This window comes from Diabrotica undecimpunctata, chromosome 5, assembly GCF_040954645.1.
Source record: "Diabrotica undecimpunctata isolate CICGRU chromosome 5, icDiaUnde3, whole genome shotgun sequence".
Taxonomy (NCBI): domain Eukaryota; kingdom Metazoa; phylum Arthropoda; class Insecta; order Coleoptera; family Chrysomelidae; genus Diabrotica; species Diabrotica undecimpunctata.
This window is the reverse complement of record NC_092807.1, coordinates 871,876-884,873: the sequence shown is the minus strand read 5'-3', so window position 1 is coordinate 884,873 and position 12,998 is coordinate 871,876. Positions and strand designations below refer to the sequence as shown.

General features: G+C 32.3%; 3 protein-coding genes and 1 long non-coding RNA gene across 6 annotated transcripts in view; 3 read left to right on the top strand and 1 right to left on the bottom strand.

Annotated features, from left to right (window-relative positions):
• LOC140440972 (uncharacterized) overlaps positions 1 to 3,627 on the bottom strand; it is a 35,136-nt gene extending 31,509 nt beyond the window's left edge. Inside the window, exon 1 of the long non-coding RNA XR_011950960.1 lies at positions 3,268 to 3,627. This is a non-coding gene — a long non-coding RNA (uncharacterized lncRNA). The remainder of the gene's footprint in view (positions 1 to 3,267) is intronic.
• The window catches only part of LOC140440967 (cilia- and flagella-associated protein 58-like), a 32,411-nt gene extending 28,241 nt beyond the window's left edge, over positions 1 to 4,170 (top strand). The window contains exons 12-13 of the mRNA XM_072531328.1: positions 3,648 to 3,964; positions 4,030 to 4,170. Of these exons, the coding sequence (XP_072387429.1) occupies positions 3,648 to 3,899 (252 nt within the window). The 3' untranslated portion in view covers positions 3,900 to 3,964; positions 4,030 to 4,170. The remainder of the gene's footprint in view (positions 1 to 3,647; positions 3,965 to 4,029) is intronic.
• Positions 4,032 to 4,926, top strand: LOC140440970 (copper homeostasis protein cutC homolog). The gene has a single exon (XM_072531332.1). The coding sequence runs from the start codon at positions 4,032 to 4,034 to the stop codon at positions 4,785 to 4,787; it is 756 nt and encodes a 251-aa protein (XP_072387433.1). The 3' UTR covers positions 4,788 to 4,926.
• A 109-nt stretch (positions 4,927 to 5,035) lies between these two features.
• Positions 5,036 to 9,070, top strand: LOC140440968 (uncharacterized protein C2orf42). 3 transcript variants are annotated; one of them, XM_072531330.1, is made up of 6 exons: positions 5,036 to 6,138; positions 6,308 to 6,448; positions 6,520 to 6,788; positions 7,148 to 7,372; positions 7,517 to 7,639; positions 8,806 to 9,070. In XM_072531330.1, the coding sequence occupies exons 1-6, from the start codon at positions 5,409 to 5,411 to the stop codon at positions 9,058 to 9,060; spliced, it is 1,743 nt and encodes a 580-aa protein (XP_072387431.1). In that variant the 5' UTR covers positions 5,036 to 5,408; the 3' UTR covers positions 9,061 to 9,070. The 3 variants fall into 3 exon arrangements, with proteins under 3 accessions (XP_072387431.1, XP_072387430.1, XP_072387432.1); XM_072531329.1 differs by having other exon boundaries at positions 6,502 to 6,788; XM_072531331.1 differs by lacking the exon at positions 6,308 to 6,448.
• Positions 9,071 to 12,998: the final 3,928 nt, after the last annotated feature.

The window sequence follows — 12,998 nt, the reverse complement described above, 5'->3', positions numbered from 1 at the left end:
GTCTTTCACAAGCGCAACAATTTGTGCCATTTCAACAACAGTCAAGGGTATTTTTAGCAAAAAATAAACAATAATAAACACTAATAATGGCACTACTAAACACTAATGGTGGCAATAATCAACGTTTGTTCGTTACGTTTGAACAGAAAGTCGAAGTACAAATGTGACATTTAAAACAAGCGGCAATTACAGAAGCAGAAGATTCTCCTCCTCCAGGGAGGAGAAGACACTCGTGGCTCCAAAACTTGCGGCAATGGTTCGGATTGTCATCTGCTGAACTATTCAGATCTGCCGCAAACAAAGTCAGAATAGCCATGTTGATTGCCAACGTTCGGAACGGACAAGGCACATGAAGAAGAAGAAGAAGGCAATTACAGGTACCGTTCATTTTGGGAAGTGTGCACTTTTCCGCGAAATCGGCACTATTGAAATTCTTTGTTGCAAAGGAAACCGCTAAGCCGACAACAATTCTCAGAAACATGCATTAGTTTGCATTTGTGTTATTATTATTTACGATAAAGCTCGTTAAAAATGAAATATAGGTGATTTTCAAGGTGACCCGGATTTTATGATCGCGAGTGTATAAGTTTTTGAAATATTTTCTATTTATTTTTATTATTTATTTATTAACGGGTTCCATTTGCAAAAGTTTTAACAACGCTACACCATAACAACAATAAATTTTTAAAATATCAAACATCTCAACATGTCAGAATAATCAACTATAACAAACTTTAATACAACAACCAATGTTAGACTAGTATTGACATGTAAAAAAGATACCTTTTATAGTACATTTATTTATATAGTACGTGAGATAAAACCCAATATAACATCATAAAACAGTGACGGATATTTTCTAAAACAAAATATTCAGGAATGTTCTGAAAACATACCAATTTATTAAAATTCTTGTCTTAAATTTTGTAGTCATTTTAATCAACAAAAAATGATATAAGTACGTAATCTCTACAAGTATAAAATATTTACAATTTCTAAAAAGGAGAGGGTGAATTTATAAGCCCTAAACTTTCTTAGAAAGGATTAAAATTTCCAAGCAGCAGAACGTATTTTGCAGATTGTGAATCAATTTAGTTAAGATTAACACATTGTGCTATTATATTGCCAATATCATTTTAAAGTCGTCTACTTTAAAATGTATAATGTATGTCTGAATTGTCAATATAGATGAGTCAGATAAAATTAAATTATTAGAAGAATTTTTCTCAAAGTAACAAAACAACAAAATTTGTTTAATTTACTAATGTTTGTATTTTGAGAACAATTTCCAAAGTGGAAATTGAAACGTCAATAAATGTACTTTAACCTTTAATTGTGGCTTATTCCCATTTAAATAGTAATTACTGACTTACTACAACACAATCATGTTCGTTGGTTAAGTAAAGGTCAAGTTATTGAACGTTTCTGGCTAATAAAAGATCATGTGATCTCCTTCTTACAAAATATAAATATGCAGGGAGCCAGGGCACATTTTGAGTATATAACAAACAGGTGCACCATGCTGGTTGAGGTTTTTCTACAAGATATTTTAAATTATTTGAATGCGCTTAACACAGAGTTACAAGGAAATGGAAAATTAGTATGTGATCTGGCACAAAGAGTGTCTGCTTCTCGTTATATGGCACAACAAGAATTAATTTATTTTCCAACTATTATTGAATGTAATAAAATTAAGGAAAACTCCGAAAAAGACATTGCACTGTTCGTAAAATTTCTGGGCGATCTTAGGAACGAATTTGCTTCAAGATTCCAAGACTTTGCATAGGTAAGCAAACTATCTTCATTTCTAAAATCACCATTTGAAGTTGATGCAGCGGCAGAATGAACATATGTGGCTGCTAAGCTGTTTAATCTGTCAAAAGCATTACTTCAAATGGAGATTATTGAATTACAAGAAGATTTGTCCTTCCAAGTTTATAAATCGGTATCAGCCGACGAATTTTGGGCCAAACATGTGCCAGCAAAATATGAAAATTGTTGTTCGACAGATACACTTCGAATTTGTTGTTCGACTGGAGAACCAGACCACAAACAACTAGCTCAAGACCGTCGGTGCAATTTTTCGCATTAATTTAAGGTCTTTTTGTTTTATCATTAAGAATGTACCAAAATAATAAACATCTTGTCATTAAATGTTATCATTTGTTTTTTTCTGGACATTTTTTTCAAATTTTCTTCTAGTATCCGGACCCCACATAAAATTAATTGCCGACCCCTGATATAGATAATACTGCAAAACAATCACTCCGGACCGATGGTGTGGTCAGTTCATTGATACCATAATTAGTGTGGTGAAATGGCACCGAAAAGATTTCTGATTGTCTGTTGTTTCTACTAGGTACTTTAGGACAGTGATAACAATTGAGGATTACTGTTACTACTAACTGAACTGTAAACTTTCTGTTTATGCTCCTTCCTGCTCCTTCCTTTGTAGTTATTTGCCTCGAATAACTGGTCTATCAGCTGAAGCTAACAGGGTGGATCAAATGTATGGTATGGAGCTAACCTATCAAAATTAACTACCTTGGGTTTTATTCAAGCCGAAAATAGGATGCAACAGATTATTTTAATTATTTTCTGCGGGACAGAGTACAGGTCCTCCCAATTTCGTTGAAGTTTTGGGTAAAGTTCTTTCCTACATTTGGAGTTGTATAACCATATGAAGTCACTCCTTTCGAAAGTTGTCTTTTTGTTAATACAGTCCTCCCACAATTCATTTCTAGATTCTAAAATGTTTTATTCACCAGTAGCTCTGTATCTTTACTACTAACTAACTACAAATCTGTTTTCCTCAGAAGATTGATCACTTCTTTCTTTATATGCCGTTTAGATAAACTTTCACCTCTAGAGGTACTAGCTTCTCCTGAGAGTGTTTTATGAAATAATGTCAATGTTGTTTACATAATTCAAAAAATAAAAAAAGTTTAAGAAAAAAAAAGGGAAAACAAAAATATCTAATAGTTCATAAGGTAAGTCCTTTTCATAATCACTGTCTGTAAAATGAATTGAACAAACAGAACATGTATTTGGTTAAATTTGTCCTCTCTTTTACAGGGAACAACCCACCCTTTTTTATTTTTTGAGAAACAGGGTCTTAATCAGTCAGAAAACAAGGAAATGTCAAGTTTTTACCACTGTCTTTTCTTGGTTTATATGTATTGCCACATTTATATAGGATTTTGGGATTTTTCAACTTACTTTAAATAAATTGAAAGTTAAATCAACTGTTAAATTAATTTTTCTTACCTTTACAATAAATAGATTATGCTATAACAATATACAATGTATTTAAACAAGCACATACTTGGCTCGTGGGTTTAAAAGTCTCTACAACAGAAACAGTGTTCTAGATATTTTGTCCACTGGATACCAAACGTTAAACAACACTAATTAAACTAATACTGTTCAGAAATGCAATAAATAAGGAGTTCTAAAAAACCAAAATATTGAATTGCACCCACCACCTTCACAAACATAAACAATTCCTCAAGGTCAAAGCGTGACGTACAAGCGATCAGCTGGTAATTGCCACAATGCCAGTTTTGAAGAATGAATGCGAATTTCTTGTTCTATGACTGTTGTCTCTCTTTATACCAGCTTTGTACTTTGTTAATTTTTAATTTTAGTGTATGGTATCTGAGCTAAACATGGCAGACTTAAAAGCAAACGAATACAAATCGGATCTACAAAGAGTCACCGAAGAATTAGCTGATTTAAAAAGGAAATATTTGGCGGAAAAAAAGGCAAACCGAACCCTGCGCATGGCATATGAATCTAGCCGAGAGCTGAACCAAGGTCGGTCAAGTAGCGGCACCGGCGAAGTGAAGTTTACTGGTGGCGGTTTTCGAATGTCAGTCTCCCAAATTTCAACGAAGTAAACAAAAGTAAACTATTTTCATACAAAATTCTACACCGATCGCGTTCGCTGAACATCCCAGATTTCGTAAGTACAAAAGAATATTCAAGTAATCGTTTAATTAAGCTAAATTTCGATTTGTTTGTTTGTAGATATGAAAATGTCAAAGGTTAAACTTGAAGTTTGTGTTGACAGCCTGGAGTCGGCATTGGCGGCTCTACAAGGGGGCGCCGATCGACTCGAGTTGTGCTCTTCGCTGGCAGATGGAGGACTAACTCCTACCCCTGGTTTGCTGATTCAAGTTCAAAATTTGAATTCCAGAAATGTACCAGTTTATTGTCTTTTGCGTTGCAGACCAGGAAATTTTATTTACACTCCAGACGAGATCGAAATTATGAAAGAAGATGCGAAAATATTACGCAGAAACGGCGCTGACGGGTTTGTTTTTGGTATTCTGATGGAGAATGGGGATGTAAATATGAAATTGTGTCGTGAAATCATCAAATATTGCCATCCTCTTCCTCTTACATTCCACAGAGCTTTTGATTTTTGCCGAAGACCCACTATTGAAGTCGAAGTTATCATCGATTTGGGCTTCCAAAGAATTTTAACTAGCGGAAAGCAACGTACCGCACAAATGGGTGTCAAACTGATTAAAAAACTTATGGAGCAAGTGGGCAGTAGAATTATTATCATGCCTGGAGGAGGAATCAACAAAGATAACGTTAATTTCATCTTAGAAAACACGGGTGCTACAGAAATCCATGGTTCTTTTAGTTCTCCAAAAGAACCTGAAACCCAAAGGCCAGAAGAGGACAGCGAGGCTGTTATAGGAAACAGGGATGCTCCGATTATGGTAACTAACGAAAACGCTGTGACAGAAATAGTAAATATGTTAAAAGATTTTTAAGTTATCTAATGTAAAATCATTTATTTTCGTAAAAGTACTATTTTAACATAAATGTATTACAAATACTTCAATGTGTATAATAAATTTGTTTCTGTGAAACTTATATGTAACACAAATAATAAAATATGTCTATGTTGAATTATTTATTTCCAATTGGGCAAAAATGGATGGTCAATTATAAAAATTACGTGTAGATGGCGCAGGAAATAATTTTTGATTTGATGTGTCTAATGATCCACACAAATCACAACACAATATTAAATTTAAAAGATTTTAGAATATTCCTATGGATAAAAAAATCAATGAAAAGTTACAAAATGTTGACAAAGTTTCCTTGCATTGGCCTTATCAACGAAGTTCATTTACAACATCTAAACACACGGAAAAGTATAACACTGAGATGACAAACAATAGATAAACTGATGAAATTATTGAGTCTTTGTTTTGTCCCAGTTAGAATGGACATACAAAAAAACTGCCGTGACAAGGAAAATGTTACGACAATGTATAACAAAATTCCGGAGTCGTATTCTGATGTGGTAGCCACTTCCTTCTTTAAATAGAATTTCTAGGTTAAGTAAAAGTATGAAATAAAAACCTTATATTTATTTTACAAACAAAATGATTCCTAGTCAAAAGAGACCACTGTATACAACTTTATTAACAATGTCAGAGGATTTTACTGAGTATCCCCAAAAGCTCCTTTCAGGCCTTGGAAAATCAACAAAACGGGGCATCAAAAAGTGCGCTCGCTGTGGCACCTATAATGGTACTAGAAGTTCAGTGTGTAAGAATAAAAATTGCAATGTTGTAAATGTAGATGCAGTGAAATTATTAACAAATACAGAAAAGCAGCTGTTTTCTGTGAAAATATGGGATATGGGGCCCAATTATAGAGCTTTTGTACAATTACCACTTCTGCAATCCTGCTCGAACGAAGACCCACATGTCTACTCCGATGTAGCACTTTGTTTTGTTGATTCTTGTAAAAATTCCTTCGACAACTCAATTCTAAAGTGCCACGAAGAAGGTACTGAATCAGATTCAAAAAAACTTCTTTTCTGTACTCATATTAGGTCTGCGCTGAAAAGCCAGAATAAGGCTACTCCCATGGAACTTAAACCTTCAGTTCTCAGTTCTTTAAACATTAGAGATGATATTAAGGAGAAATTGTGTTCATTTGACTCTGAAAAAGAAGGAGTATTTGTACAAAGAGTTTCCAAGACAGTTATGGCTGTTAAATGTCAAGCTAGTGCTAAGCATCCTTTAGGGTACCTACATTTCACATTTATTAAAGGAAAAGGAAAGGATGTGTACGAAAAGTTCTATTGCAGTTGTTCTGAATTTTCAGGTTCGTATTTTTTACTATTTTAACTAAAAGTTAGTAGATACAACTTCTAGATATAAAAGAATCAAGAAATTGACTTAAAAATATAATAGCTATATTAAATATTATCATAAAAATACTTCCTACTGTTAAAAACTTATTTTATTTTATATATATTATTTTTTGTTTATAGTGTCAGAACTTTCTGGTGAAGGATTTGACAATGTAAAATACAAATGCATCCACTACTATGCATGCCTATGGGCCCTAGCAAGTGATCACAGATTAAGTGATGAATTTACAAATATTCTCAGAAACGAATTTTCATTTTTAGGTAGGAAATAAAAATTTTTGCCTATATTGAATTAAATATTTAACATGTCTTAGTTAAGAATCTTTTTACAGGTTCAAATAATAATAATACCTGTCAAAATGTTAAATCTAGTGATAATGATTCAATAAAAGTTACTGAGAAGGTAGATCCCAAACGTTCTACTGATCCAAACGATTTTAATGTTGCTGATACAGAAAAGGTTTTCCAGAATACACAACCTAAAGATAAGGTCTTACTGACTGATTCAAACAAAGTTATGCAAAATGATAAATGTAGGCATTTAAATAAGCATGCAATAAATCTAGTAAATAGGAAAAACAGTTCTAAAATAGTGAAAAAGGTAGGTGAAAAAATGATATTTGTTAAGGATTGTTAGATTAACCCTATTTCATTTATATTTTCATATATTATTCAATACAAGTGTTTGTATTGTAAGTATACACTTTAAAATGTATCAGGACAAGTTTATATGTTACATTGAAGTTTTGGTAATGTTAGGTTTATCCAATAATCTTTCAGAATTATAAACAAATTACAAAAAACTGGTTCCTTAGTACTGCTAAAAATCTCAAATGGTTATAAAAATACAACTGGTACTGACTTTTTTCTTGTTTACTGTTGTTTGGGGAAGAAAATTTAAATAAAAAAATGCAAGTTTCTAAAAGTCCTGCAATATAATGATTGATTTTCAATTTTTAGAACTTGATATTACATAGAAAAAAAGAAACATTAAAGCAATGCCAAAAAATAATGCCAAAAATTTTGCCAATCGAAATAAAAGTACTGGAAGAGACACCAAAATCGAACGATGTGGTCTCATGGGGGTTCGTAGATTGGTTGTCCTTTGTAACAGAGTCCATAAATCGCACTATGCAGTTTGAGAACTATGGTATGGTGAATACTACCATTCTTCAAATACCAGAGGTGTGACATTTTTGCTTATTGTATTTATTTTTTACTAAATTGATGTTAAATAATTGTTTGAATGAAGCTCAGAGAATACTTTTCATCAATTTTAAATATTTTTTGTTACAGTCAAAATATGTATTAACAAATATTTAATTTTAGGATTTCTACAATTATTTCGCAAAACGGATTCCGAGTATATATGAAGTTGTTCAAACGGGAAACAGTTCAGCATATTACATAATGAACATACTACATCTAAAGGAAATTTTTGATACACCAAAGGTAAGTAAATACAAAAAAAATTAAGATTAGTTTTTAAGTAATTGTTTTTTATTAATTAATTTTCAATTGCAGATGATTCATTTGTTTGATCATTATCTTTTTTATATATAAACTCTTTTAGATTGCTTGGAACAGTATCTTGATTTTTTTAAGGATATTACGGAGTGTTTTTAGCTTCTTCCAACAGCTTTACATATTCTGAAAGTTCGTGAACAAATCTGAATTATTCTGGAGAGTGTAATAAGCACTGAACTTTTTCAGAACTCATGTTGACTGTTGCAAATTAAATTTTGAAATGTTTTGAGCCGTTCTAAATTAGTCTTAAATTATTATTGAACTGTGTAAATGGTTCAATCCTACTACTAATTGTTATATATGGTTTATAACAGTTGTTTAATTTGTTTGAAGTATTTAAAAGGTTTCTGAACTGCTTTAAAACAATAAAACGACCGAACTGTTGTGAACTACGAGCCCCCTCCAATATCCGTTGGCCCAACGTTAGATTGATATAAGAAAATTAAAACATAATGACGGTATTAGATTTTTGTTTTGATACAGGGCAGCGACAGCCGCTTATACGTATTTCGACCTATTTAGGTCTCCTCAGAGCGGTATAGCCACTACTCTGAAACAAAACAAAAATCTTTCCTGTCCTAGACAATATTTATCAAAATAACTATATACGGACGTTACTACGCCATCTAAAAACAAAAAGAGAAATCAAACGATTTCTACCTGGCGAAACCGAATTCAAATTTTTCCCACTGTGCTTCCTAAAACTTGCGAAGCAAACAGCTTGATATTATTAAGAAAATTAAATTTTAGATAACAAAAATAAAGCTCAGCGTAAATTGTAATCGAAACTGCAAATATCATAGGTGAACCAACTGATATGGGAAGATGCTCGTACTTTCAGTCCTGATATGTTCTAAACAATTTAAAACTTACATGAACTAATACCGAATTAGTTATTTACTATTTTTTTAGTTTTTTTAGTTAAGTCCATCTAATTTTGTTACTAAGTCAAATTCCTATTCTATTTTTACAGCAGTTCATTTAAGATTTTTTAAGTAACGTTTATTTAGCAAATCGTTTATGTAGGTATTTGAAAACTTATTAATTTTCCTCTAAAATAACTTTTTTATTGATAACATTTTTGTTCTTAGATTAAATTGAAAATTTCCAAGAAGTTCGTCCATAACGACGAAAAGGGCTATGTTGAATTTGACGAAAACGACGATAACGAAGACGAATCCTTTCTTTGTCCGTTTATATACTTTATCAACGTGGGCCAATCAACAGTGGACGAAAGTGACAACACAAACAATTATTTTTATGTAGAATGGACGCCTTCCGTTTTTAGCGTGACGAATATAGGACAGCTTAGGTTTCAATATAAATATGGACGTAAAAGTACATAATAAATATTTAAATTTCGATAAATTTGTTTTATTTTATTTAATTATTGTTCCTATATGTTATGCAACTGATATAATTATGACTTGCGGTGTATTGGCGCACCATGTTCCTGTGAGGGGGGGGGGGGGGATTTGGTTGGGCATCGAAATTTTTTTTATGCTACCTCTATGTTGAGTCCTTAAAAAAATTTGTGAGTACAGCTTGTCAAATTTAAGGTGATACTTGACAAATTTGTCCACTTGCGTAGAAAATTAAGTGAGAACGCATTCGGAGGAAAAGAGATACATAATGCGCTCGGTCTCTTCGCCTCGTTGGTACACTCCATACCATACTACAAGTTTACAGAGAGTGACCTTATTTATTAATGGAACTTCTATTATATGTCTATATTGTATGTTATTTTGACGTTTCAATTTTTCCTTCGGAAATTTTTCTCAAAATACAAAATATTTTGTTTTTGTTACTTGCTAAAAAATTCTTCTAATAATTATATTTATTTGACTCATTAATATTGACCATTCAGTCATGTTGAAGTGGCAGTTTTTTTGAACACTTCTATAAATGTCTCGTTCTGTAATTTTATAAGAGGAATATTGGCAGAGATGAAAGCTTTATATTTGCGTTACAGTAAACTGTATAAGAATAAAAGAACAGTAGTTTATCTTATACCTGGAACATACCGACGAAACATTTATTACTTAATTTTTATACTAGAGTTGTCGTAATATTTTATATTATAGTCATATACTTTTATTCTTCGGATCTTCGGCATTTTAGCATTTTAGTAAGTCATAAATATTTTAATCTGTTGTTTATTTCTTTACAATAGAATAATATCAGCCCCGTTGGGATGGCTGTCAACATCCGGTATTTAGGTACTAAACTGTATAACTTTATAGACTTTCCCGAATATTTTATTTTTGTAAGGAGATTTTGTAGAAATATATCGTATAAAATATATCTCAAATAGTGACTGAGTTGTTAATTTAATAACTCACCGCAAAAGATAAGATTAAAATTAAAGTTCGTCTTCTGTCTCCGAACTTCTTCTTCTTCTTCTAATGGCGCTACAACCCTTTGTGAGTCTTGGCCTGCTTAACAATGTTCTTCCATTCTGCCCTGTCGGATACTTTCCTTCGCCACTGCCTGATGTTCATGGTTTTAAGATCCCTCTCTACGTCGTCTATCCATCTTTTACGGGGCCTTCCTCTTGTTCTGTTTCCTTGGGGCTTCCATCTCTGGACTACTTTTACAGCTCGATTGTCTGGCATTCTTTCTAGGTGACCAAGCCAGTTTAGTCTTTGTGATTTTACAAATCTGACAATATCTGCGCTCTGCATTAGTTCATCCAGCTCGTGGTTCATTTTAATTCTCCACGAACTATCGCTGCATTGGGTTGGTCCAAATAGCTTCCTTAGTATCTGAGATAAAATATATCTCAAATAGTGACTGAGTTGTTAATTTAATAACTCACCGCAAAAGATAAGATTAAAATTAAAGTTCGTCTTCTGTCTCCGAACTACTATTTTTTAAAGAATCCACATTATCAGTGTCACTATCTTTCTGCAAATGTATTATTAAATCGTCTACAATTAAGTCTAGAGCTGGTTCCTTTTGCATATAATAACGCTCATAAGAAATAGCATGCTCGCAATATTTTTTCCACTCATCTTGGGAAAATTTGCAGAAAAACTCATCACAATATGTTTCAACATTTTAAATTTAAAATCTACATTTTTATTTGCCACATATTGTTTTAGAGCAGCCCACACTAACTTAATTTGATTTAAGTCCGGGTGGTAGGGAGGTAGTCTTAAGACAGAGTGACCTGCATTTTTCATAATTTGATCTATTTCATAAGTTTTATTTCTTGTGAATTTTTATTAGATTATATAATTCTGCTTTTATCATTTCGTCTGAAATGAAAATGTTCTTTTGTCTTAACCATTTCTTCATTTGTCCAGACAAAACTTTGCCTTCTAATTTTGAATGAAAATCCATGTTTATAATTTAAAATACTTAACAATAATTATTTAAAAAGTCAAATCTATTAAATAATATACTAAAAACTATAAAATAAAAAAAAACTTTGTCGCAGACTATACAAGTATCTTGCACTTCGAAGAGCAAAGAAATAATAAGGTCGAATTGTGTTGTGGAATGCGCATCGTGGGTGGAGCCTAATTTTAAATCGGCCAAGTATCACGTTAAATTTGACAAGCAATAACAGTGTTGAAATAGTGCCCTAAGGGGAGTTTTAACGCCAAAACCCCCCCTGGGTGCGTCAGTGTTGTGGTGGGGTTTTATGGGGTGTGGAAACGAAATTTTACTTCTTGTTTATGTAAGGTATGCAACCAATACTACAATAACGACTGAGAGTTCGATTTAAAATAACCTATAGAAGTCTAACTCCGAACTCCCTATGATCCTATTAACCCATTCGCTGTCAAACTTCATTTTTTAAATTTTATAGCGCCTACAGGTCAATTTTATGTTCTAAACTTATAGAAAAATGTTGTAAATTTTTTCACAATTGTCCTGTGTCTAAAAATTATTTTGGAACATGGCCATAAGTATGTAATAAACAATCAACAACGTCCATTTAAACATAAACATTTATTGATAAAAAAATGTTAACTTTTTGAGAGGATCTATATGTTTTTTCATGAAAAGATTTGAAACAATTAATAGGATGTTCATTAATTTTACAAATACCGCATCCAAAAGTTGTGTTTGTTTTACAAATTTTGCATCTGTTTTGTTGTAAGGAAATTGGGTAATGCAGAACCGACATATTTTGTGAAACAGATCCTGGAATTTTTGGAAATAATGTTCCCAACTTTGTCTTATCAGGTTTTGATTGTCGATGGTTGAGTAGTAGATAATATGTTGTCACAATGTTTCTTATAAACCCTAATAAATTCAATTGATGCATACTTTCAACAAATTCATCAGCGTTAGATTGAATTTTATTGTGGTGTTAGAGATTGAAGCAGACAAAAGGTGAACAAAAATTTGCCACCACCATTTATTGTTACGCAGTTTTGGTCTATAGTTAGCGATATTTCTATCCATTAAATCAGTACCTCCCATATGAGTGTTATATTGTTGAATTTCGTACGAAATATCTACCATTATATACTTTTTTTTGCTGCAGAATAACGACGTACCGATTTTGTAGGTTGAACGCCATAACAATTTGAAGCCACGTGAACGATGGCATTATCTTTCCTTATTCCTTTGGATAATTATTATATCTTCATTAGAACTTGTATATGGATCCTCTAACTGATTTTTCATTACGTTTTTATTCAACGCGCATTTCCCAATTCTATTATGTCTAATGGTGCCTATGCAACCATATCCCAATTCACTCATGGCCCTTATCAGTGGAAGTCCAGTAAAAAAGTTGTCAATAAAAAAATAAAATTTTTGATCTGGAAAATTATGTTTCATCCTCTTGACAAAAGTTGTAACTACAGATCCACCTAGCCCCAAGTTACTCTCTCCTAGTAAGGTTCGGTACCCACAAAATAACCATTTGATACATTCTCAGACCAAAATTTAAACCCATATCTAATAGGTTTCCCTTGAATACGCTGTTTACAGCTATTGTAACTGTAGTACGGTACCATGGATTCATCAACAGATACTGACTGATAAATGTTCTATGAGTGGTATTATTTGAGCAAACTTATCATTTGTAGCTGAGTGATCTTAAAAAGTGTAAATTTTGCAATATTTTTCTAAACCTATTTCTCGACATTGCGTTGGCGATTGCCTCGTTTCTGAGATCCAAATCCAAACTCCAGTACATATCTTTTATTGGCCTTTAAGAATAACTAGAAATCAGTAGAATTGCAAAGAATACTTTGAGTTCTTCAATCGTAACCTCAAATGATGTGTTTGTATTTTTGTGTCGGGCATACTTTATAGTCTC